General features: G+C 44.4%; 1 protein-coding gene across 1 annotated transcript; it reads left to right on the plus strand.

Moving 5' to 3' along the window:
• Positions 1 to 5,646: 5,646 nt before the first annotated feature.
• On the plus strand, positions 5,647 to 25,345 carry NCEH1 (neutral cholesterol ester hydrolase 1). Its single transcript, XM_054166574.1, has 5 exons — positions 5,647 to 5,981; positions 15,323 to 15,551; positions 18,056 to 18,125; positions 21,244 to 21,415; positions 23,479 to 25,345. The coding sequence occupies exons 1-5, from the start codon at positions 5,844 to 5,846 to the stop codon at positions 24,094 to 24,096; spliced, it is 1,227 nt and encodes a 408-aa protein (XP_054022549.1). The 5' UTR covers positions 5,647 to 5,843; the 3' UTR covers positions 24,097 to 25,345.
• Positions 25,346 to 26,294: the final 949 nt, after the last annotated feature.

Here is a 26,294-nt window from a genome sequence, read left to right on the forward strand (position 1 = left end):
CAGTAATTTCCACTTAACCTCTAGATCCTGCAAAAAGCTATATAAAATGTTGTGCCTGCAGAGACAAGAGAAGCATATTTTAACACGTGAAGCATGCATCACTTCTCAGTTAAAGATTTAACAGGAAATTAAGTGATACCTCAATTTCAGTACATAAATATAGGCTCGCTGTACTTATGGAGAGTGACTTGGGCAGTATCCATTTTTTTCATATACTGGAAAATCCAGAATTACAATCTCCTAAAGCAATTAGGACACTCTAATGACCATCTTAAGCCATCCTTCCTGGGACTGACAAAACTTGGACAAGTTTTAGGTAGTAATCACCTTTCATAAGTGGCCAACAATATTATTTTTTTCAATCAAGTGCATTTATTCTCACTAAAATTCAGACCAGAACTGATCACAAAAATAATACTCTTCATTATATATCTGACATTTTAAAGCTAAGTGCTTTTCTTAGAAAAGACTCTGAAGTAGCAACACCAATTTAACATGCAGTTGCATCTAGCTAACTGTTCCTTCCACTCTGCAGACATCAGTAGCCAGGGCGTGTAACATTTATTAAACAGTGAAATAGTTTATTCTCACAGTAACACCCACAGGGAGAAAGTTCCAGGAGATTAAATTATTAAGTGAATGCAGTCAAATAAGATTCATGGGAGGAGGGATCTCGTACCTTGTGGAAGAATAAATTGGGCCACATTAGAATCATAGAATCATAGAATCAGTCAGGGTTGGAAGCGACCACAAGGATCATCTAGCTCCAAACCCCCCTGCCATGGGCAGGGACACCCCACACTAGATCAGGCTGGCCAGAGCCTCATCCAGCCTGGTCTTAAACACCTCCAGGGATGGGGCCTCAACCACCTCCCTGGACAACCCATTCCAGGGCCTCACCGCTCTCATGGTGAAGAACTTCCTCCTCACGTCCAGCCTGAATCTCCCCACCTCCAGTTTCATTCCATTCCCCCTAGTCCTATCACTACCTGAGATCCTGAGAAGTCCCTCTCCAGCCTTCTTGTAGACCCCCTTCAGATACTGGAAGGCCACAATAAGGTCACCTCAGAGCCTTCTTTTCTCCAGACTGAACAGCCCCAACTCTTTCAGTCTGTCCTCAGAGGAGAGGTGCTCCAGCCCTCTGATCATCCTTGTGGCCCTTCTCTGGACACGCTCCAGCATAGAAGAGCTGATGGACCCCCAAAAGGCCTGAAGGAGACCTTATTGCTTTGCATTGTCTTTGGAGGCTGGCTGTCTAGCAACTCTTGGTTCAGGGTGAGAACTTCTGTAGGTAGACTGTGTCCCCCCTAGATACCTTGCAAGCATTTGGGGTTTACTTTCAGCTTTTTTTTTTTTTTTAAAGAAAAAATTGTTTTCAGACTGCAGTGTTGTTGTTTTTTTCTACCAACAGATTCCTCAAAGTGCTATTGATTCAGTTTAGCCAGAGCAGTAGCTTTCAAAATGTGAAGGAGGGGAAAAATCAAGCCCAGGATGTATGTGGGGGCATCAGGGGGAGCATGAGAAAGCTCAGGCAAATTCCATCAAGCATTTTCATCACTCTTTTGAAGAGATACCTAGATGAGAGAGGAGTGGGTCTAGACCCAGTTTTGCTGGAGGTTTGGGAACAAGGATTTTTGTTGAAGAGACAGGTACAAAATTATTGCACTCATCAAGGATGCTTGGGAAAGAAAGGGAATGGAAGTGTGCAAAGCAAAGGTAGCAGGGGAGCAGTCCACAAGGTAAAAAAAGACTATGTGAGCACAGAATAATACAGAAAGAGATGCTTGAGACCTCAGGCATATCACCTTGTGCTGCTTTCTTGACAAAGCTGGTTTTCCAACAGCATTTTCAGATTTGTAATCTGTTCAGAATGAACTGTTGAAACTCCATCTGCTGTTGTTACAAGGAAAGGTTCTTTCAGCACGAGATCCATAATGCATGTAAATCTGGCTATTGAAATACAGGTATTAATTTGCTGAAGATTGCACTATGACTAAGTATGAAGTAGTTATTTGTGTCAAGGCTGAACTAACTTTGTAATGTTTTTCTTTCCTGCACATTGGGATGAAAAAGACCATTTAGAAACTTTGTTTGAAGTACAAGAAATGCATTAAACTTAAATTTATTACTGAGCCACTGAGACCAATACACCTGTCCTGAGAGTTGCTCCTGCGCTGCTGCAGTCTAAAGTCACCTGCATTTCTCAATCCCCTCTGCCAGCCATAGCTAAACAGGGCATTGCAGAAGTGATTAATGACATGGAGAAGAGACAGATAATCTGCACCCACTCTCCTTACAATCCCCCAGTCTGACCAGTCTGTAAACCTGATAGGCAGTGGCTTTTAATGACTGTTAAAAATGGAATAGTAATGCCCAATTGCTAATGGCTGCTATCCCAAGTACAACCTCAGCAGTAGCAGCAGTACAGGCAACCACCCTCTCATGGATGACTGATTTGATGTTATGATTCCCCTAAGCAACAACAAATGCCAGTTTGCCTTCACCTTCACGTTAGACCTTTAGTCAGATTCCACAAGGGCACAAGCAGTCCCCCACTATCACCCATGAAGCCCTGATGTGCTCCTCAACACTGTGAAAGTGCCATCAGGCACTTGCATGAACCAATATGTGGATGACATTCTGGTGGTCAGGGCCAACAGGATACTGGTTGGGTGAGTAGTGGGGACTGTCTGGGATTTGCTAATGAAGAATTGGTTGCTCTGTTGTGCCAGCATATCAAACAAGACAATGTTCCTTGGAGCAGCTGGCAAATTGATTATATTAATTCTTTACTGTCATCCAGTGGAAAGAGATACATTTTGGTAGGAGCAGAGGTGGTGTCAGGACTGACTATGGCTACAGCTGCTAGCACTGCCACCAAAAAGCAGGGCTGAGAAAGCGATTTAGTATTTTACCCACTCCTGAGTACACTCAAAGTGATAGTGGGTCACATTCTACAGCCACAGTGGTAAAAGACTGGGCTTGAGAGGAAGGCATCATATGGGTATTCCATACTCCATATGATCCTCAGGCCAACAGTGTAGTTGAACAGACCAATGATCTAATTAAAAGACATGCCAATCTCTCACACCGCAGCTGGGACACAGGGTTACCACAGGCAGTCTTTATTGGTAACAACTGCTGGGGAAGCTACAGAAGCCCTCAAATTGGAGCATTTTTGTTCTGCAGGACCATTAACTGGCATTGACTCTATGCCAGACAATAGAAGGGACCAGTTCCTAGTGCAGACACATATGGACCAAACTGTAACAGTGAAACTATCTTCCACTGACCTTGTGCCCATGGCACTGGCAAAACCCAGAGGTTTACCTGCCTTGGAAACTCTGGACAGGAGGCAAAGAACCTACCATGTTAGTGGTCAGTGGATAATCCCTGACTTCTAACCCCAAAGCTCAAAGCTGAGACCAGCTCTGTGGTTTCTTACAGGACAATGGAGAAGCTGACCACCCTGGTACTCCTACTGGCAAAGGTGGAAACCAGACTTAGATGACAGTGTGGTTGCAAAACTGATGGCAGGATTCACCTGAACAATGAACTTAACATTTTTCTGTCCACTGATGACATCACAGGGGGTAAAGAGGGCAAGGGGATGGTGCTATACTGTGCTTTACATTCTATAGGGAACTTCTAAATGGGGTGCTCAGTGAAACAATAATGCTGCATCCACATCCAGAACCTATCAATGCCAATTCAGGATCAAACCAACAAAATGAAGAAAGGGGCAAAACACAATTGCTGCTGTACTTGGAACTAATTAGTTGGATAAAGTTTTGATATGTTTGGATTTTCTTTAATGGTGGTTGTGGTTATGGTGATGTAATTTGTACTGTAATAGCTGTATTAAGTTTGCAGTGGTGAAATGTGTATTAATGGTAAAGTATCTCCTTTCAGACCTGGAGGCATATTGGAATAATTAAGGGAGCATGATCCACAATGAGTACTAAAGGTCACCAAGACGCTGCTCTTTTAACTTTGGAGGCAAAAGGTGACTGTATCACCCCTCCAAGGAAAGTGGTTGAGTCATGACAGGTCATGGGGTGGATTGCAGCAGATGCCTTAACAAGAGCAGGTCGTATCAGGAGGGTGTTTCTTGGCTTCAGGGTATGATTTTACATAGGTAGACTGCCTGCCCCCTCGGTATCTTGCAAGCATTTGGGAGTTAAAAAGACTCTTTATCAGAGCAGTGCTGTATTTTTTTTCAGGCAACCGACTTCTGGAAAAAAAAACCCAAAGTCCTCAAGGCATTATTGATTCAGTTTAGCCAGAGCAGCAGCTTTCAAAATGAAAGATAAAGCCCAAGGTGTATAGGGAGGATGGGTCAGTGGCAGCATGAGAAAGCTCAGAAAAATTCCATCAAGCATTTTGATCACACTTTTGAAGAGATACATAGAGAGAGGAGTGGGTCTAGACCCAGTTTTGCTGGAGGTTTGGGAACAAGGATTTTTGTTGAAGAGACAGGTACAAAATTATTGCACTCATCAAAGATCCTGAGTGTGGACTTCAGGGGCAGAGGCTTGGGAAAGCAAGGGAATGGAAATGTGCAAAGCAAAGGTAGCAGGGAAGCAGGACACGAGGTAAAAGAGAGCATTTGAGCACAGAATAATACAGAAAGGGATGCTTGAGACCTTGGGCATCTCACCTTGTGCTGCTTTCTTGACAAATCTGATTTCCTAACAGCCCTTTCACATCTGTAATCTGCTCAAAATGAACTGTTGAAACTCCATCTGTTTCTGTTACAAGAAAAGGTTCTTTCAGCACAATACATGTGAATCTGGCTATTGAAATACAGCTATTAATGTGCTGAAGATTGGACTGTGATTGAGTATGAAGTAGTCATTTGAGTCAAGGCTGAACTCTGTAATGTTTGTATTTCCTGCATTTTGAGAGTAAAAAGATCTATTTAGAACATGTCCTTGTCTTAGGTAGAGGAAAAGTTCCTGCATTAAACCAAAAATTTATTACTGATCCAGTGTGGCAGGTGCACCTTCCCTGTCAACACCCTGAATTCCTCCTGGAAACACACTGGATCACAAACCCTCCCAGATGGACTCAAAGTAATCCACATTACAGCTCTTACCTCACCTTCACAGCCTCTGGGCTCATTGAAGAAGGATGAACCTTGCCTGGACACTGGCCTTGCTGTTCTCTGTTGGCAAAGAGTTGCCACACTATACTTCTGGTGTCCTAAAACAGGACACCCGTGGGGTCTGTGTGTCTGGGGCGTTCGTTGCTGCCAGCTCTGCCCTCACAGAACCGCAAAGGAGCTTTTGCTAGCCCAAAGTGGGCAAAGGGGTGCGGACCTGCGTGTGGGTGAGGGGTCAGAAGGAGGCACTGCAGATTTGAGCGGCCTTGGTGGCCTAGGGCGCGATGGTGGAGCTCTGTCAGGCCACCTGCCATGGGCGAGGCAGCCTCCTGTGGACTGGCAAGGAGAGGCCGGCGGGTGGAGGCCACGCACTACCCCTTCCTCTGAAGCACCCCCGCCACCGTGCCTCCCACAGGCCGCCGATCCCCGGCCGGCGCTTTCTTCAGGGGTGGTCCCCGCAGAGAGGCGCGGCGAGCTCTGCCGAGCGGCCTCCCCAGCGGGCGGGCGCCGGGCGGGGCGGCGCTTCGCGGAGCCCAGGCGCAGCTAAGGCCGCCGCCAGCCGGGACTGGGGCAGTAGCCGGAGCTGGCACACGGCCGCTGCTAGCACTCAGCCAGCGGGGCTGGGCACGGAAGCGCCGCGACTTCCTCTGAGGGAGGCCGGCCCCGGGGCGGTGCGCTCCCCCGCGGGGAGCGGCGAGGCGAGGCGGCCCCGCGCAGCGCGGGGAGCATAGCGGTGGCGATGCGGACCGCTTGCATACTGCTGACGGCGCTGGCCGCCCTGGCCGCCTACTACGTGTACCTGCCCTTGCCCAGCACCTTGTCGGACCCCTGGAAGCTGATGCTCCTGGATGCCACCTTCCGAGCAACGCAGCAGACGGTAAGCCGGCGCTCGGGCCCCGCCTGCAGCTCCGGAGAGGCGGGCAGACACCTCCCTTCACCGGGGTCGTTTCGCGCCCCACCACCGGAGCCGGCTGGAAGCAGCGGGTTGTGGTGTCCGCCCCTGAGGAACGCGCCTCGGGCACCCGTCCCCCGCAGCGTCCCCGCTGCTCGGTCCCGGGGACCCTGAGGCCCGAGGGGCACCCAGCCCATCCCGAAAGCCGAGCCGAGGGGCAGTCACCGGCATCACCGACAGTGGCCTTGCAGTGGGTTGGGGCTGCGGTCGGTCCTCACTGCATCGGGCCGGTGTCGCGTCCAGCTGGGGAGTATGGGATCAGGATCAGAGTGACCTGTCTGCTGGGGGGATGGCAGCGGGCAGGGCCGCCCTGGGCTCCTCGTGGTGTCCTCCCGAGGAGCGGCAGATCGAACGTCCGCGGTTTGGTGAGGCTGGCAGCCACTCTCCTGGTGTGGCTTTCCTGGTGCAGATCTTGCTAAATGTAGCTTGGTCTGGTTTCCAACTTAAAGGCTTTTGGTCAAAAAGAAAAAAGAAAAGAAGTGGGTGTTACTCATTCATTAAATATGCCTTAGGGAATGAAGACACAGGGAAGCTCTTTCAGATATTAAACTGCCTTGGTTTGGAATCATATTACTAAAAACTTCCTGAACTCTTGATTTTGTCACAAGAGACAACAGTTACACTACTTACTGATGTCTCCTTCTTTTTCTGCCAATGTTTTTATGCTGATAGGAAGTTGATTAGGTGTCACAAAGTGATAATGGCTTCACCTGTGAACTTTGCTTCCTTGTAGGATCGTCTAATCTTTTACAAGGACTGATCAAGTGTGGTCAGCCCCGATGTAAGGTGCTATGCATGAGAAAGTCTTTTTTTCCTAGCAGCATTTCAGTTTACAAAGTTGGTTCTGGAATTGTCAAAAAAACTTGTACTTTTGAGTGGATGAGAGCAGCAATGTATTCAAAAGGGGATTAAATGAGTTAGTGGACAGAAGATCCCTAAATTGGTACTAAAAGGACTAGATGAGAATACACCTTCTACGTGCCTACTACAATAATTGTGGTTGCTGGGATGCATGAAGAGAGTGAATGACACAGTGCCCAGACTTGTATGTTCTGCCTGAAGAGCTTCTCTGGATGGCATTCTTGGAAATAGGTGGGGAGTAGATAGACCACTCACTCACCTGAGTCACTGGGACATCTTCTCTCATGGTCCAAATGTATCACCGAATCAAAGCCTGTCTTCACTGTGAAAGGAAGGCTTGCATGCCCTCCCATAAGTCTGCTATGAAAATTATGCAGATGTAGCCTACAATACCTTCATTCTTCAGTAAAACCTAGGGTTTGATGTCCACTTGCTCCATGTTAATTCAAATAGCTGAACAGCAAGTGCTCAGCTCAACCAAATTCATTGGTAAATGTGGACAGAAGGGCCATGATATTCCCCCAGCACGCTGTCTGCAAACACACTGTGACACTTCAGCTTTGAACACCTGAATCAAGGCCATAACCTCTAGCTGAAGGAGACCTATCTTTAGAAAATCATATGACTGTACTAGATATATGTATGCTACTGCCTTATGTACACTTGCAGTTTGTTTATGTGGTAGATTGGGCATATGCTGATGAATTCTGGTGCCTCTAGCTCTTGGGATATTCTAGAGGTCCTAATCCCAAGAGGAGCTGGCAGGACAGAGCCTGCCCTGATGGTTGCTGGAGCAAACTGTGAAGCAGGTTTGAAGTACCCACATTGTCCCTGATCTCTGTCTGGGGTGGGAAAGTCTCTTTTAGGGGAAAATGAAGGGAAAAGAAAAAGTGAGTGTGCACAGAAGTATGAAAGAGGTGCTCTTAGTCACACAACAGGTAAACTTTGGGACATAAGTCCTTAGAGAGAAAGAGAAGGTGCTTTGCAAGTGTTGAGTCTTTCTAACACTAAAAAGTCAGGAATAAATGGCCACCATTAGGAAGGGACTGTGTGACCTAAGGCCAGGATTGCAAAAGTTAAGCTTGAGTATTTACTCTGTTAGACAGCCTTTGTCTGTGTATATAAAATAAAGTGTATGTCCTGTAGAGCTCAGCTTCTCCTTTCTTCCTCTACCAGCTGCTGCAAGAGCAAATGGTTTAACATTTCTCTCAATGTGACCACTGAACTTTCACCCACTTCTGCACGTACTTCCAGCTTGCTACTTACTGCTTTCCTTTGTAGGTTTGACAGAAGAACATTTGTGATTTTAAAATCAGACAGAAGTACAGTTCTAATTTTCAAATCTCGGCCATGTGCTGTAATCCCTTTTTCCCAGAGCGTGGAACAAACTTCACATGCCTCAAATGCAGCTGAGAGCCTTTTGCTTATTTTGAAATAGATTTGTGAAGGCCTGATAATGAAGCATGACAATTTCTTGTTAGGGACAATGTGTGTGTTCTCTCAGTGCCTTAGTAATCACTACCAGTACAATACAGTAAGGCCGTGACTGGCTTTCAGCATACTCAGGATAAGGTTTTGCATTTCCAAGTAGATGCTTGTCCCAGTAAGCTACAATTTTTTTTACGAGCTTGAGACTGACTCACTGTCCTGGCTTAGCAGGAGATGCTTCAACAAATGCTCAGGTATAACCACCTCATTAAAATAATGCATAATGCTTATTGGGGCAGCTTCTGTAAATAGGTTTCTACAGAAGGGGACCAATGCTGTTATCCTAATCTTGTATTTGTGGGGTACAGAGATGGGAGGAGATGGATTGCCTTAACCTGAGGTCATAAAAATTCTACTAACTAAGCTTGCCTTTTTCCTTGCACCCTCTTAATGTCCTGTGTTGCCCCAGAATGAAAACAGATAGACTTTAGCTGTTGTGAAAGTGCTTAACTGAGAATGAAAGTCATTTGCCCTCTCACCTGTCTCAGAATGGGATATGGTAACATTTTATGCAAAGCTGTAATATAAGACAATTTTAGATCAAAACTGGAAAAACTGCATGCATATGTATGCATGCATGCAGGTACATCTGAACTCAGCTCCACTGAAGTTTGGACAACCACACAAAATCAATTATGGGATTAAGCCATAGATTAAATCATAGCTATTGTTTTACTTGGTGTCTGTCAAGAGGTGTCTAAAGCCATGTTTCGTAATTCTGCTGTAACAGCAGGGTTGACACAGGCTTCTTTCACTGCTTCCCCTAACTACTGTCCTTATTGGAGTAAAGAGAGCAGCATATGTTTATTTAATAAGCCCTTTGAAATAAGTTATTTCTGAATGCTGTTGTCAAAATACATGCTGTTCTGGTGCACAACAAGGTAGGAAGGTGTCTTTGGAACCGGAACAGCTGTTAGCAGAGGTTTGGAAGGACAGATGGGTTGGCATAGAGGCTGTCAGCTGTATCCGGAGGAAGGTGGGCAGCTGGACAGGGGAGGAAATTATCCTTATATTTGTCCTCATTAGCCAAGCAATTCCTTCACATTTCTCTGCCACTCACTTGCTTTTGGAATAAAATGTAGGGCATGTGACATCAATATTCAGGGTTAGAGAAAACAGTAATTACTTCTATTTAGCATTTCTAACATATCTCTTTACGCAGCTGTTTTAGAATATGTGACTTCTGAACAGGATTAAGTCATGGTTGTAGCCAGCCCAGTAAGTTGTTAAGGTTTTTGCATGCAAGAACACAGTCTTGAAATTGTAAAACAAGTTGTTAGATGTGGTGGGTAGGTCTTGCAGCCACGGTACCTGATTCAAAACTGAACTGCCCTGGAAGTCCTATTTGCAGTGAGAGAGAACTTTTGTCTCTAGTATAAAAGCAGATCATCATGGATGGAATAGGTACATGCACAAAATCTTACTTTAAAGTGTAAGCTCATTTCTGCTTCTAGTTAATAAACTGTAGAACAGTCTTGATTTCAGTTCTAAAGGAAATCTGTAAGACTAAGAGCACCTTGAGGACTTCATTTACATAATAGCATTCAAAGTATACATTTACTGGGCAACACTGTACCTGCATTAAGAAAGGGTTCTGTCAAAGAAAGGAAAAAGAGTCACATTTAAACAGGATAAACTGCCTGAAATGCACTCAAAACAATGTGTTCTGCACATGTCTAAATGGGGAAGTGATCTTTGTTTGCTTTTCACTAATCTCTATTATTGACTACAGATACTGTAGTTGGTGTTTTGGACTCCAGTGTTACAGAAGTGTGCCAGAATTGAAGACAGTAGCTGCATCTTTTAAGGTAGAAAGCTTAGTCTTGGGCAGTTCAGTCGCTCAATTCCATCATCATTACTCATTTGAGTCATGAGTGAGATTTGGCTCAGTCCTGGGTAGTGTTCTATGAAAAAAAAGCCTTAGCTGTTTGCTTAATTCCTGATCCCACTGCGGCCTGAAAGGTCAGTGCAGGACCTTGGGTCTGCCCAGCTGCAAAGGCAGCAGAGGAAGCAGCTGATGTGTTCAGATTGGCTTCAGGGGCACGCTGCCTTTGTGTGCCATCTGAGCAAGACCTGTTGCAGTAATTCCATGGCTAAAGGTCAGGGAAGTGAAGCCAACAGTGTCAGCTATGCAAGTCACATGAGGACAAAGAATCCAAATGTGCTGAGAAGACTGTTAGAGGCTGACAGATATTAGCAACAGAAAAACTTCTTTTGTTCAGTTTTTCTTGCAGTACACAAGACATGACTAATCTGGAATACAGGTCCACGAGGGAGCCAAGCATAATAACAGTGAGCATTTGGGATTCTTTGTGAAGCCAGATAAGGAGCCAGGAGAGGAATCCTGATAGTTTAGGAACAGATAGTGGTGATTAATACATACATAGAATACATAGAATAAACCAGGTTGGAAGAGACCTTCAAGATCATCGCATCCAACCCATCAACCAATCCAACACCGCCCAAGCAACTAACCCACAGCACCAAGTACCCCGTCAAGTCTTCTCCTAAAAACCTCCAGTGATGGCGACTCCACCACCTCCCCAGGCAGCCCATTCCAATGGGCAATCACTCTTTCTGTATAGAACTTTTTTCTAACATCCAGCCTGAATCTCCCCTGGTGCAGCCTGAGACTGTGTCCTCTTGTTCTGGTACTGCTTGCCTGGGAGAAGAGACCAACATCCATCTGTCTACAACCTCCCTTCAGGTAGTTGTAGAGAGTAATAAGGTCACCCCTGAGTCTCCTCTTCTCCAGGCTAATACACCTCCCTCCAGCAGTACTTTGTTAATTTTGACTGCTTTTTATCAGAACCCTGACTCCTTTCTTCATTTATTGACATTTTCCTTCTCTGTCAATTAAATCAATATCTGGTACCCCTCACCAAAACCCAGAATTTACCAGGAGAAAGGTGGCAGTCCTAAAGAGTTTGGTCTCTAGGGGGTCCTTGTGTTGTCCCTGATATGGGAATATCCTGGTAAAAGAGAAGGAGACTGTGGCTGTAATGGTTGCTTTGCCTGACTTGTTGGAGAGCTGAGGAGCATTACATCATGAGTGTAAATCACACAGCTGTTGAGGCAGCCGTGGGTCATGGGGAGCCAACGACCCCAAAGTGAAAAGCTGCAATCAGAAATGAGCAATAGATTGTCAGCAGGGCTGTTGTAATATGTCCACAGTAGCTATTTGCTGAATTGGCTCAAATGCCAGCAAAATACTCACATTTGCCTTGCTAGGCTGTCCAGCCCCTCATCTCCTGGGGTACACCTGCTCATCCAGCTCTGCCACACTTCCCTGCAGCTGAGCTTTTGGTGTTTCTCAATGCTTTACTTGGTCCACTCCATGCTGCCATGAGGTTAACCAGTTCCCCAGATTAACCTGTTCAGAAAACAAGTGTTCATTCAGACAGATGCATAAACCCAGTCATTGCATGGAAAACCAGGGGCGTGACCAGCTACTGAGTGCTGTTGACAGATTTCCCAGAGAAACAGATTGCCTGGAGAAGTTGTGGATGCCTCCTCCCTGGAAGTGCTCAAGGCCAGGCTGGGTGGGGCTTTGAGCCACCTAATGTAGTAAAATGTGTCCCTGCCTACAGCAGGAGGGTTGAAACAAGATGATCTTTCAGGTCTCTTCCAAGCCAAACCTCCTCATGATTCTGCATGCCATGGCCATGGTTGGGATAATTGCCTATGGGGCTTTGATCTTTATACTGTCTTTTCTGTGAGTTTGTCTTTACTTTTTTCTGTAGTCCCTTAATTTTTCCATTTCTCCCCTCTGCTTTCTCTTCTTTGTCTATTTCTCCACCAGAGAATATCATTGTTTTTCCCTCTTCTTCCACATGCATACATACACAGGGAAGTGCTGTATTTGACAGCCAAGTCCTGCATGCTGTCACAAGAAGGGTGATAAAAATAACAAATTCCAGCAAAGGTCAAACCACTTAATTGCTCACATGAGATAACCAGATACAGCTTAATAATGCGGGACAGCTAGAGCCCTTGCCAGTGAACACTGAGGCAAAGTAGTCACCAAGCACCCCAGCCTTCTCCATATCTGTTGAGACCAGGTCTCCATTCTCCTTTTGGAGAGGCCCCATGTCTTCCCTAGCTGCCTTTTTGTCTCTGATGTACCTGAAGAAATTCTTCTTGTTTCCCCAGCCAAGTTTAATTCTATCTGCACTTTTCCTGTCCTAACCTGATCCCTGGCTTCTTGGACAACTTCTTTGTAGTCCTCCCCCATGGCCTATTCATATTTCCATTGCTCTGAGGCTGTGCATTCATTGGTGCCAACACACAAAATACGCCAGGGAACCACAGGTATGGCAAGTGTGCCCTTTGACTGGCAGCGTAGTCCTAGGAGAGAGTGAGCCAACTGTTAATCACAGAATCATAGAATGGTCCAGGCTGGAAAGGATCTCCAAAGGTCATTTAGTTGATTAGATAGTGTTGGGTGACAGGTTGGACTCAATGATCTCAAAGGTCTTTTCCAACCTGGTTAATTCTGTTCTAATTCTAATTCTATCTAGTCCAAACTCCCTGCAGGCAGCATCCTCAACTAGACCAGGCTGCCCAGGGCCTCATTGAGCCTTACCTTGAATATCTCTGGTGAAGGGCCTTCAACCACCTTCCTGGGCAACCTGTTGCAGTGCTCCACCGTGTCTTCTGCCAAAGGTTTCATTTTTGAGTGGGACACCACTCATTACTGGTCTCCCTCTGGACTTCAAGCCATTGACCACTACCCTCTGGACTTCAAGCCACTGACCACTACCCTCTGGATGCAGCCATCCAGCCAATTCCTTATCCACTGAACAGTCCACCCATCAAATCCATCTCTCTCCAACTCGGCAAGTAGGATGTTGGGGGGGACGATGTCAAAGGCCTTGCAGAAGTCCAGAGAGGTGACATCCATAGGTCATCACTTGTCCACAGTTGCAGTCACTCCATCATAGAAGGCCAGTAGGTTCATCAGGCAGGATTTTTGCCCTTAGTGAAACCACGCTGGCTGTCTTTTGTCACCTCCTCGATGCCTTATAAATAATAAGCAAACAGGCTGATCAGATAAGATATAAACCTGTCTGGTAAATGCTTGGCAAAAAATCTGCTTATGCCTAACAAAAAAAAAAATCAGCACTGTTGGTTTTGTGCCTTGATGTATGAAGTTCTCTCTGTGGGGTTTTTGGGTTTGGGGCTCTTGGAAAGGATGGCCTGTTAAGGCATGAAAGCATGTGATAACCTGCAGATGGCTGTGGTGCTCCGTGCTGTAAAGAACAGAGCAAAACCCTTCTTGGTAAACAACACTCTAACCAGCCTTGAAAATAAAACATTCCTGGTTCCAGGAAACATGTGGCAATCTCATCTACAAAGAATGTGAACGCAAGTAGGGGGAAACTGAAATGGGTTGTCTATTGCAGCACAGTCAGGCTAAATAAATCTATAAAAACGTTTTCCCTGGCAGTATTTCTGAAATTGCTGCCCAGTGGGTATCTTCCCCAAGACCCTCTGTGGGGGCACAGAGAGGGTCAGATCTTCAGCTGGTTGCTTCAGTGGCAGGCCAACCAATTCTGTGCCAAATTATTAATAGATGTATTGCTCTTCAGATTTCAGACTAAAACTGGATTTTCCTGTGGGAATTTTTAAGTAACAGTGGGAGAAAAGACTGCTCTGAAATTCAGAGCTAGAAACAGCCTCGTGAAATCAGCAGTTCTTCCTGCTGGGTGGATACTTTGTGTTTCTTCTCCCAGAGAAAAGCCTGGCAGAATAAAGACATGATACTCTGGCCAAAAAGCAGCAAATACTGTAAAATTTGGATTCCCACCAAACTTATTTCAGCAGGGTGGTGTTACCATGAGCTAAAGCAAGAGAAGGAAGTAGTTTTTGCACATTCTTGGTTTAGAAGTGGATTTTTCTCCCTGCTTGCATAGCAGTGCAGTATATTTGGCATATGGTTTGGGGGGGGGGGGGGGGGGGGGGGGGGGGGGGGTAAATATCAAAGTTTATCTTTCTCTTCCAGCAATCTTTGGGGCTGCCCACTGTTGTACATGGGGAGCAGGTCATGATTAGGCTGGAGGAGTGCCTTGGATCCCATTACTGTTTGCTGAAATATGTTTTTAAACCTATTTAGGGCAAGGTTTTAAAAATGAACATGACAATAAAAACCCTGGATAGCTAAAGGGTGCAAAATCTCTCCACCATAAGGGAATAATGGAAGGGTCAGATCATTCTTCATTTTTGTAAGGTTTTCCACACCTCCACCAAAAAAGTAATGCACTTTAGTGTCTGGGGTTGGGAAAAACACAAACCACTAACCTGCCATGGTTCTTTGATAGTTTTAGGTCCTTCCCAGTCCAGTAGAGGACAAACCAACAACCAACCTCTGTATTCCTTTGAGACCATTCCAGTTTTCAGATATTTTTTTTGCACTCCATGACAACTTTCTTAATTCACACGTGGGAATAGTTAGGCTTTGGAGTAGAACAAAAGAAATGCTTTGCATTTTTGATACTATTACCACCACAAAAGCTTTGCCTGTGTGGTATCGCCCTCTGCTGGCACTGGTCTGAGGAGCTTCACAAGTCCCGTAGTGGAGCATGCTGGTAAGGTTCATCCCCTTTCAGAGGTGTCTTTCAAAGGCAAAGATCTGAGTGCACATTCACAGTCGTCTTGATTCATGTAGTGCTCATGGTTTGATTTAGTCTGACAACAGAGAGTCTTTTATGGGGAGAGTTTTGTTTTAATACAGCTTTAAAAGCATTAGATGTCTTTGATAATCTTTCCTTTCCCAGTGAGTAATTCTGAGAAACCATATTCATTTTCACATAGGACCTGCCCTTTGAAGATGGCTGCATTAAATATCTGTGCAAGTATGATGATGTGCTCTGAAGTAACAGAAACCTTCTTTTTCCTCTTTCCTCCCTCCCCACCAGTGTCACCTGATTGACTACCTGAAACTCAGCCATCACTTGATAGCTCTGAATTTTCTTATTAGCACGTTTGACAAGGTGGATTTTTCCTCCCACAAAGACATCAAAATCACAGATACTGTTTTTGACGGCGTGGAAGTCAGAGTGTACCAACCCCTGGCGAAGCAAGACGGAGGGCTCAAGCGCAGCATTGTTTACATCCATGGAGGAGGCTGGGCCTTGGCACGTGCAAGTATGTGTCTGCCAGTAATGAAATAGCATTCTATTCTGGTTTTCTCCAAGCAAGAGAGCCCAAAAGCTGCCACAGGGATGGCAGTTTTGCTAAGGTGTACTTAAATTCAGTAGTAGCTGTCAGCTCTAAGGAGGGAGGGGTTAAAATACTGTGAGCACGCAGCCGAAATGCCTGTCTTATCTGCACATAAGCTGCAAAAGGACCAAAAGGTTAGTTTTGTTACATCCTGAGAGGACAAAATACTTCATTGTTTACATTCCTGGGATGCCTGGATGGACTGTTTGAGCCAGTGCTCTCCTTTCTATGGTCATGATCCTTGGGGATCAGGATCTAGTGACTACATGTAGGGGGTTTGCCCCATTTTCAGACAATCAGCAGAAGAGTGAGCTGGACAACACTGCTTGTACTTAAATAACACATACACAGAATCACATAATCAACAAGGTTGGAAAAGACCTCAGAGATCATCAAGTCCAGCTTATTACCTAACACCTGATACCTCATGACAACAAAACCATGGCTCCAAGTGCCACATCCAGTCCTTTTTTCAACACCTTTTTTGAACATACCTGGGATTACATGCTGCTGATCCCAGATAATGGGCCACTGATGAAGAGAGCAGGTAGAGGTAGCTTCTCATTCCATGGTCTGGGAGCCACTGCCACCACTAGCAGAAATAACCTTGAAAATTCATGCTGTTTACTCCAGTTAACCTGGAAGCCACAAACATGGTCAAAGAAAGTAAGGAACAATTGTAGTCAATAAGCTAACCACTGTTCCTTCCACATTGTACAGGAAGAGAAAAGCTTTGGGAGAAGAAAGGGTGTGTGGTTCTTAGGGCTACAGCAAGATTAGGTTCCAATAGGAGTCTTCCCCCTTCCCCATTGCTCCTGTGACATCATGAAGTCCATACAACCCTGATGTATTCTATGGCTTCATCTATACAAAAAGAACATTAATAGGGTTTTTCAAAATGTTTCAAAACAAGGCCTATCTTGATTGCACTTGGACTGTGCATGTATGACCATGATGTATGTGAAATTTAGGTTCCTAAGGAAGTTTAAAATCAGTCCTTTATGTGCCTTCAAAATCCTAGTCTCTTTGTCCTGCAGCCCTGTAACAGTTGAAATGTTTCCTCCTCTTTCTACAGAGGAACTGTGCTTCGAGAGGGGTTTTGTTAAGCCTGCCTGAGGGATGTTTGTAGCATCCTGCCCACTTTATTTGTTCTGTAACACTTTTCATATGAGCTGACATGTGCAAAAAGTTTCCATGAAATCATGGCTCTGTGTTTGAATGACTCTAACTCAGCTATGTCAGATGCTATCTTCAAGTCCAAGATGCAGAAGTTAATGGCACAAATGTTGCAGCAGTCAGAATAAACTGCTAGTGTCTTAGTATATTTTATAGTGCCAGGAACTAACAATTAAGTGACTGGAAAGGAATACAATTAAAGAAGATCAGTCCACTGATAAATAGGATACCTGTGATTAATCCTCCTTTAAATGAGTAGTTGAGCTGACGTTAATAGGGCAGCTCATTTGAATGAAAGCACTGCATGCTATAATAAAAACAGTGACTCATATTGTGATAACTGTCTGGATGCTAATGCCCCCAAGCCACTGGGTATCTTAAATTTTGCCCAGTTGAGAGAATTGTTGATAGGTGGATGAAATGACATGCCCCAGGTCACCATGAAACAGACGAGAACAAAAGCATTTGACTGCAGAACTTCTCAAGGTGTGAACTGTGTTCCTTCTGCTACTGCATGTATTAAGCACTTTAGCTACTGCAAGCTGATCTCATTTCCTTGATTTTATTTCATAGATTCATGGAATGGTTTAGGTTGGAAGGGACCTTGAAGATCATCTAGTTCCAACCCACCTGCTATGGGCAGGGACACCTTCCGCTAGACCAGGTTGCTCAAGGCTTCATTCAGCCTGGCCTTGAACACCTCCAAGGAGGGGGCATCCACAGCCCTGCTGGGCAACCTGTTCCAGTGTCTCACCACTCTCACTGTATAGAATTTCATCCTGATATCCAGTCTAAATCTACCTGCTTCCAGCTTAAACCCATTCCTGCTTGTCCTATCACTACAAGCCCTTGCAAAGTCCCTTCCTGGCTTTCTTGTAGGCCCCTTCAGGTACTGGAAGGCTGCTCTAAGGTCTCCTTGGAGCCACTTTCTTTCCAGGCTGAATAGCCCCAACTCTCTCAGCCTGTCCCCATAAGGGAAGTGCTCCAGCCCTCTGATCATCTTCATGGCCCTCCTCTGGACCCACTCTAGCAGTTCTATGTCCCTCTTGTGCTGGGGGCACCAGAACTGGACAGAGTACTCTAGGTGGGACCTCACAAGAGCAAAGGGGAAGAATCATCTCCCTCATCCTGCTGGTCACACATGATACATTTGTTTCATATCTTTATGTTTTCTGAGAAGGCTTATGTATGGCTTTGTGAATAGTGTCATAAATGGACTTGTGTGTCCCTAACAGCATGTCCTTTTGTTCCAGAAATGGGTGCTTACAACCATCTCTGCAGAATCATGGCTGAATCTCTCAATGCTGTTGTTGTCTCAGTTGAGTGAGTAATCTATAAAGTAATTTTAAGATAGTAGAAAGATGTAATATAGTTAATTTAGCTTTTTCTTTGTTATTGGCTGGTCTATAAGGCTTTACCTTGGACAGTCTGATGTTTTTATCCTTTTAAAACTACAACAGATTGTAATGGTAGCAAAAGCTTTTGGGGGTTTCTAATTATTTTAGAAGGCACAAATGTGGGAAAAGAAAGTAGCACTGAATTCAGTTGCTCAGATACTAAAATGCAAACATTAGTGTATCTTGAAATTGTAGCTGCATGTAAGGAGAGCAGCCAGACCCTGAGATCACTGAGGTGCCAAGTTAGGATTCTGTAGGTATTTGTGAACTTTAAAAACAATCAAACAAAAAATACTCAATCACATTTAGACATGATACATAGCTGAGGGAGGGCTGAACCACATCTCTGTGCCTCACATAGCAAGAAAGACTTGTACCATCCTCAGTGGCCACTCCTACTGCTGCAAGGTATGTGCTTGGAATAGAATAGAATAGAATTAACCAGGTTGAAGAGACCTTTGAGATCATTGAGTCCAACTTATCATCCAACACTAATCGAGTAAACCATGGCACCAAGCTCCCCATCCAGTCTCTTCCTAAATGCCTCCAGTGATAGTGACTCCACCACCTCCTTGAGCAGCCCATTCCAATGGCCAATCTCTCTTTCTATGATGAACTTCTTCCTAACATCCAGCCTAAACCTCCCCTGGTGCAGCTTGAGACTGTGTCCTCTTGTTCTGGTGCTGCTTGCCTGGGAGAAGAGACCAACCCCCACCTGGCTACAACTTCCCTTCAGGGAGTTGTAGAGAGCAAGAAGGTCTCCCCTGAGCCTCCTCTTCTCCAGGCTAAGCAACCCCAGCTCCCTCAGCCTCTCCTCACAGGGCTGTGCTCCAAACCCCTCCCCAGCTTTGTTGCCCTTCTCTGGACACATTCCAGCAAGTCAACAACTTTCCTAAACTGAGGGGCCCAGAACTGGACACAGTACTCAAAGTGTGGCCTAACCAGTGCTGAGTACAGGGCACAATGACTTCCCTGCTCCTGCTGGCCACACTATTCTTGATGGAGGCCAGGATGCCATTGGCCTTCACCTGGGCACACTGCTGGCTCATGTTCAGCCTACTATCAACCAGTACCCCCCAGGTCCCTTTCTGCTTAGCCGCTCTCCAGCCACTCTGAGCCCATCCTGTAGCACTGCATGGGGTTGCTGTGGCCAGAGCCCTATGCAGTGCTACAGTGTATATATATAGTGTATATAACTAAGACAATGCGTGTACATGCGCTAGAAAAAAAGCTATATTAAAATCCCTCTCAAGTCTTGTCTATAAACCACAGTTTCCAAGTAATCTGAAGCAGGGGTCTGCAACATAAAAATGATCAATTAACGTCACCCCCTCTCATTATCCAGAACACACAGTAGTGGCTGGTAGGTTCCTGCTGCTCTCCCAATCTCCCCCTGTTGCAGTCATCTCATTTAAGCCTTGTACTCCATTCAATAGCAGAAGATTGCCAGGGTGCCAGACAACAGAGAAACAGGGCTGCTTTTTTAACTCACTGAACAATTTCAAGGTAAACAAACCTCTCAACTAGTTAACTATGTTACCTAGATGACTCCAGCTTGACTGGTGCTTTTCCCATCCTTATTGTCAACATCAATATTCTCTTTCACTTGATAATAAATGCTCAAGTATCCCACCTGCAGTATATTACATCCCAAGCTCTGTGTCTAATTGCAAGTTAATTATATGGAGTCGATGTTACTCATTCAATACTTAGAGCTTACTTTAAAGGCTCCTTTTTTTCCCCCCACTTCTTTTTGTCATTATGAGAGACAGTGAAACAATGAAAGGTAAAAAAGCAGCTGTTGGCTTTTCCAGACAAGCAGCAATCACAGTACTAAAAAGTTCCTCGTTATTCCTTTTCTCACTTATGGTGATACAAATCTGCCTGTTTCGCTGAGTTATTGTTTACCTCTTCTCCTTAGCCATCCTATCTTTCAATCAAGGCGTTTGTACTTAACTACTGAAGACTAATTACGTTTTTCATTGATTTAATTGCCTGTCTCACTTTCATGATACACGCACAGTCTGTTACCCAGTTTTGCAAGGAGCTCCCACAGGACTCGCTCATGTTCCTTTGTACTTGATGCAGCATATAGATTGCTTTCTGAAAGCAGGTCACTTTTGGAGTTTGAAACACTTTTTTGTATAACCTAAGTTGTGAATTTCTTCTTCATATGAAACTTTCTTTAGCTTAGATTCTGAAGACAATGTCTTAAATCAGGAGACTGGGTTTTGTTTTGCTTGGCTCTGCTGGGAGTATGTAAAAGATGTTGATTGAAAAGGTGCAGACAGAAGATGTGCTTTGTACCGTAAAGCCTAGTAACAGCTCTTAGATTGCAAGTTCTTCAGTAAATATGAACAGACTTCTGCTGCACTTGTGTTTAGAAGCTGAGAAAATCTCATGAATGAGACTCAGCTGCTGCCTGTTCCTGGGCACACTGTTTGCTGTCTGTGCCTCAGTCTCTCCACCCAGACCACACCTGCTCCACTCCTCGATGAAGGAGAGGAATTACTGATTATGTTGCATTGGAACAGATTCATATTCACTTCTTGGCTATTTTTCATTTCATGTCACAGAGGTATAGCAAGGTTCATTCTCTCCTGAGCATAGGTAAAAATCTGGAAACAGAATTATTTGGGCATTTGCATATTTGATTTACTCTCCCTTGTAGTCATTAAGGTGTGGGGATTTAGGTCAAAACCAGCCTGATTGTTACGACTGCCTTACCAAGGGTGTATTAAATACTCATTAATTTTTATAACACATGATGAAGTCCTCTATTGGGAAATCCTAAGAAAGTGCTTCACTATTTTATACTATCTTGGTATTATTCATATCTAGTAGGTTTGTATTAATCATTCAGAACTAGAGCATTAATTATAAGATTAAGTCTTACATAAGTATTACACACCTCATATTTTTCCTGTAATATTTATCATAATGAAACAGTTACTTACCATAAAGGAATACCTGATATCACCTATTAATCCTGAAACAGAGCTATATTGACAGTAGTAATTGTCTCTCATCTCTTCTCCTTGTAGATACCGGCTGGTACCAGAGGTGTGCTTCCCCGAGCAGTGGTATGATGCTCTCCGTGCTACCAAGCATTTTTTGCAGCCTGATGTCTTAGCTGAGTATTCTGTTGACCCAAGTCGAATTGCAATTTCTGGGGACAGTGCAGGAGGGAATTTGGCAGCTGCTGTGTGTCAGCAGGTAACATCCAGTATCTGTTATGTGTTACAGTACGACAATCCTTAAGTCAGTGGCGCATACAGGGTGACAGATTCTTTGTGCTGCATCATCACAAGGTGATGTGCCAGACCCACAGACAAAACAGTAAAAAGCCAGCATCTAGTCACTTTAGAGAAGAAGAATGGGTCCATTGCAGTATCAGTCACACAGCTTGAAATGTCTCACTACAGTTACAAGTTGCTGTGGGCCATTTTTTTAAGAGCAAATAGCTACATGACTTTTTTTTTACCCCTTTTGCTGGCAAATACTTTATTTTTCAAAGTAGGTAGGTAGGTATCTGCATAATCTACCAGTTTAGCTTCCTACTTTTAGATACTTGTCTCTAAAAAAAACACTTTACTTCTTTCAAATACAAATGAAGGACAAAAAAAAAACCCCAGTACACAAAGCTTAATTCTGCTGTTAACAGGTGTTTTTTCTGTTCTTCTGTTAACAGGGTTTTTTTTACAGGAACAATTGTGTTCCTGTAGCATTGTGCCATTTGAAGGACATTTCTGTTGTATATCTGCAGTTTAAACATAATCTGAATTTAATCTGGTAAAGATTTTAAAGGCAGCCTGGGGCAAGTAATAATATTTCTCATGGTTGAGTGAAATATTGTGATTAGCCTTTTTTTGCGTTGCCTTAACCATTGCTGATAAGAAAGCAGATCCCATGTCCAGGCAACCAATTATAATGACAACCTTACAATATTCAATTAGGGTGAAAAAATTAATAAGAGGTAATTATGCTAAATGTTTCAATTTTGAGGGCTGATAGGCCTGGCAGTACCATGTTTTGGAAAAAGCATTCCTAATTGCTTTTCCTGATGCATAATTCTTTTTAAACAAGACGAGATATGATAGGGAACTGTGTATCTTACGTAGAAGAGGAAGCAAAACAGCTGTTTGCTGACTCTTCCAATCAAAGGATTAGTGGGCAGCAGACATATAACTGCCATACTCAAATCAAATGTGGGTGAAGGGTCAGGTAAAATATCACAGAATCACAGAATAACAGAATTAACCAGGTTGGAAAAGACCTTTGAGATCATCAAGTCCAACCTGTCACCCAACACTATCTAATTAACTAAACCACAGCACTAAGTGCTTCATCCAGTCCCTTTTTAAACACTTCCAGGGATGGTAACTCTACCACCTCCCCAGGCAGCCCATTCCAATAGCCAGTCACTCTTTTCTGTGAAGAATTTCTTCCTAACATTCAGCCTGATACTACCCTGGCACAGCTTGGGACTGTGTCCTCTTCTTGTGTCACTGGCTGCCTGGGAAAAGAGACTGACCTGCATCTGGCTACAACTTCCTTTCAGGTGGCTGTAGACAGCAATAAGGTCTACCCCAAGCTTCCTCTTCTCCAGGCTAAGCAACCCCAGCTCCCTCAGCTGCTCCTCACAGGGCTTGCACTCCAGACCCCTCCCCAGCTTTGTTGCCCTTCTTTGGACACGTTCAAGCATCTCAACATCTTTCTTAAATTGAGAAGCCCAGAACTGGACACAGTACTCAAGGTGTGGCCTAACCAGTACTGAGTACAGGGGCAGAATGACTTCCCTGGTTCTGATGGAGAGGTGCTTCTGCATATGGTGAGCCTTTGCTAGAGAAACCTTGGATGCCAACAATTTGGCTATGCTGAAAAAACAATTAGATAAGCTGATGGAAGAAAAATCCATGAAAAGCTGGTAAAAGCAAGACTAGCTCCTTTGAGTCACAAACTCCTTCAGCTGCCCGTTGTTAAAGTGGGCACTGTATTAGAGAAATGCCACTTAACACTTCTTTCTTACACCCTTCAATAAACTTCTTTCAGGGATTTCTGTTGGAGACAGAATGCTGAGCCTGCCTGAGTGACCATCCTTAAGAAGAGAAGAATAAGATCAGGCTGCTAATAGAGACAATAGAGCAACATTGCATAAGAGTAGAATTCCACCTAAAAAGTGTCAAATGGATGGTTGCTTGTATGACATTCTAGGTTGATACTGTAATGATTATTTTCTTTATAATCCCAATTCTATCCTTCCTGTATTTTTCCTGCAGCTTAGCAAAGATGAGCACTTGACCATCAGACCAAAACTGCAGGCCTTGATTTATCCAGTCCTTCAGGCATTTGACTTCAGTACTCCTTCCTATCAGCAGAACATGAACATACCTATTCTTCGTCGTACCGTCATGATTGATTATTGGACCTATTATTTAAATGCTAATTCTGACTTGGCTGCCTCCCTGCTGATTAACAACCACACTGCTCTTGACGTTGGCCAAGCTGCCTCTTTCAGAGAGCGCCTGAACTGGACAGCTCTACTGCCTTCGTCGTTCAAAAAGAGCTACAAGCCTCTGATACAGACCACAGGCAAGGCTGAAATCGTGCAGGAGGTGCCAGCGCTGCTCGACGTCCGAGCAGCCCCACTCCTGGCAGAAGATGAGGCTCTGCAGCTGCAGCCAAAGACTTACATCCTGGTCTGTGAGAACGACGTCCTGCGAGACGATGGGACGATGTACGCCAAGCGCCTGGAGAGGGCCGGTGTGGAAGTCACCCTCGATTACTTTGAAGACTGCTTTCATGGCTGTATGATATTCACCAGCTGGCCTGCGGACTTCTCCGCGGGCGTGCAGACCAGGGACAGCTACATAAAATGGCTGGATGAAAACCTCTGAGGAGAGAGTCTCTCTGGAAGACACAGGGTGGGCAGCTCTGGTGTCTGTGTTTGCTAAAGAGCCAACGATAACAAAAGTGCACTTTTCCAAATTCAGACTTCATCCCTTCAGCTGCAGCTGGAGGGAGGGGGCGGGGTGGTGGGAGTGTGGTGTAGAGCACTGAGGACAGCATTCGTGAGCTCAATTGGCCTTGTCCAGCAAAGTGGTGTTGAGAAATACTTTTTCAAACTTTGATTTTTTTTTCCTTCTTCTTTTGGATGACTATTGCCAAATAGAAACAAATGTTGAGCGGGGAGATCAGCGTTCCTGTAGCATTTGTAACCTGCTGCAACTTACAGACTTGGACTCTGGATTAGGTACAGCAGCCACAGTTTTCAAAGGATGCAGAGTGAGGCCAACAACCTACATCTACATCTGAATGCATAAAGATGAGAGCTAGGTATCAGCAGTGATGAGCACTTATGTCAAAGCAAGTGTGAGCACACTCGTCTTTGGCAGCAGAGCCATGCATTTGGAAGTCAAGCGTGGATTTAGGTGTTGGCTTTTAGGCACACAGACAAATGGCTTGTTTAAAGAAAATTTTAAAAAAGAGCTAGACAAACCTCAGCCAAATATGTAATTCAGCTTTGGAATCTGATCTTTGTTGCCTTTTAATTACTTCCATTTTGTAAAAGCACAGGACTAAATATCTTTTCAATAGAAAGTATGACACCGTACATACAACTGTAGGATTAACTATTCTGTGTGGCAGCAGAATCCTGGTTGCTTGTGTGAGTTAACTTCAAAGCTGACTACCTATTTGGCTCAAGAATGTGACTTCATCTGTGTGTAAAGCCTCAGCTGAGTGACCTCCTTACAGAAAAACCTGAGCTTACTGAAAATAATCTGCTGTATGTTTTGCACTAATGTTTGTAATTAATAGTTGTTCATTGACTTTTGTTTTATGCTTGTAGTGTTTACTGTATTTTCTGCTTCCTGGTAGGAGGAAAGCAAGCGAATAGAAGTGGGTTCTAATCTATACAGAAGATTTAAATCTGAGTTTTGCAGCTAGACTTCGTCTGTCTGGTAGGCTGGCCTAAAATGCTAGCTGAGATGATCTTACTGTTGTGCAACAAACCTCTACAGTTTGATCCAGTCTGTAAAATTCAGACAAAGCAGGACAGAGAAGTGAAATGATTTGTGACAGTGTATTTTGTCCAGGATGTTTACAGCTTGCAGAAATGAAGGTTGTGTCAAAAGCCCAATGTTTCCAGGCTGACCCATGACTAAACTAAAGGATTAAATTCATCCTCATCTTTACCACAGGCTTCCTGTGGGACCCCAGGAGAACAACTTAATCTCTTTATGCCTCACTTTCTTTTTCTGCAAGAGCGGGAGAAGTAATTTCCTACCTGACAAAGGAGCTGTGAAGCCAAATTCACAGGCATTGATGAAGCACATGGATGTGACTGGCAGGCTCCTGCAGCTTTTGACTTTCAATCCTCTAAAAGCTGGCTCCAAGGGGTGTGCCCTGTGATGGGGCAATGCTGCTAGGCTACAGGTCCTCCTCCAGTGAGCCTCATCTCTGTCTAGTCTCCTGTGAAAATACCACAAGGTGAAGCTTCTTGGCTGTTGGGAGATCATGACAAAGGCAGTTCCACTACAGCATTTCTTAAGGCAGGATTCAGAAAAGTTCTTTTTTAAAAACCACCAACAAAACCCCTCAAAGGTACTGGTACCAAACTGCCTTCTGTCATTTAAAATACATACAGACCAGTCTACTTTCACTGGTATTTGAGTAAGAGACTGGCTTTGCTGAGTCATTGCTTCCTAGAAACATCAGGCTCTTAATGTGGTTGCGTGTATTAAGAAAATCTATTAATGAGAGAAGGCCTCAGTGTAGGCTCAGCCATGCAGGATGAAATACATTTTGGGGCATAGGTTCACAGAGAGGTTACAAGTCGAAGCTTTTTCAACAGCAGCTCAGATTCCTTTCCCATTTAGGTCGTTATAAAGACTCAGTAGAACAGCCCAGTGACAATCTGAATCAGAATAAATTTTGATCAAGATGTCCAGTTCATACTACAGAAAAAAATGTAAATGTTTTCTGGATTCAAACCTCTCTCCTCCTTTCCCCCATAAACACAACATCAGTAGACACCATTTACACTTAGCAACCAAAGTTATGTCCATTCTAAAGACTAGTTACTCACTTTGAA

Source organism: Dryobates pubescens, chromosome 13, assembly GCF_014839835.1.
Source record: "Dryobates pubescens isolate bDryPub1 chromosome 13, bDryPub1.pri, whole genome shotgun sequence".
Lineage (NCBI taxonomy): Eukaryota > Metazoa > Chordata > Aves > Piciformes > Picidae > Dryobates > Dryobates pubescens.

Bases quoted from the DNA above. Each gene is read 5' to 3' on its own strand.
- NCEH1 (XM_054166574.1), top strand. From the start codon at position 5,844: ATGCGGACCGCTTGCATACTGCTGACGGCGCTGGCCGCCCTGGCCGCC. The intron at 15,552-18,055 runs GTATGTGTCTGC...CTTTTGTTCCAG, and splicing joins CTGGGCCTTGGCACGTGCAA to AAATGGGTGCTTACAACCAT. The intron at 21,416-23,478 runs GTAACATCCAGT...TTTTTCCTGCAG, and splicing joins CAGCTGCTGTGTGTCAGCAG to CTTAGCAAAGATGAGCACTT.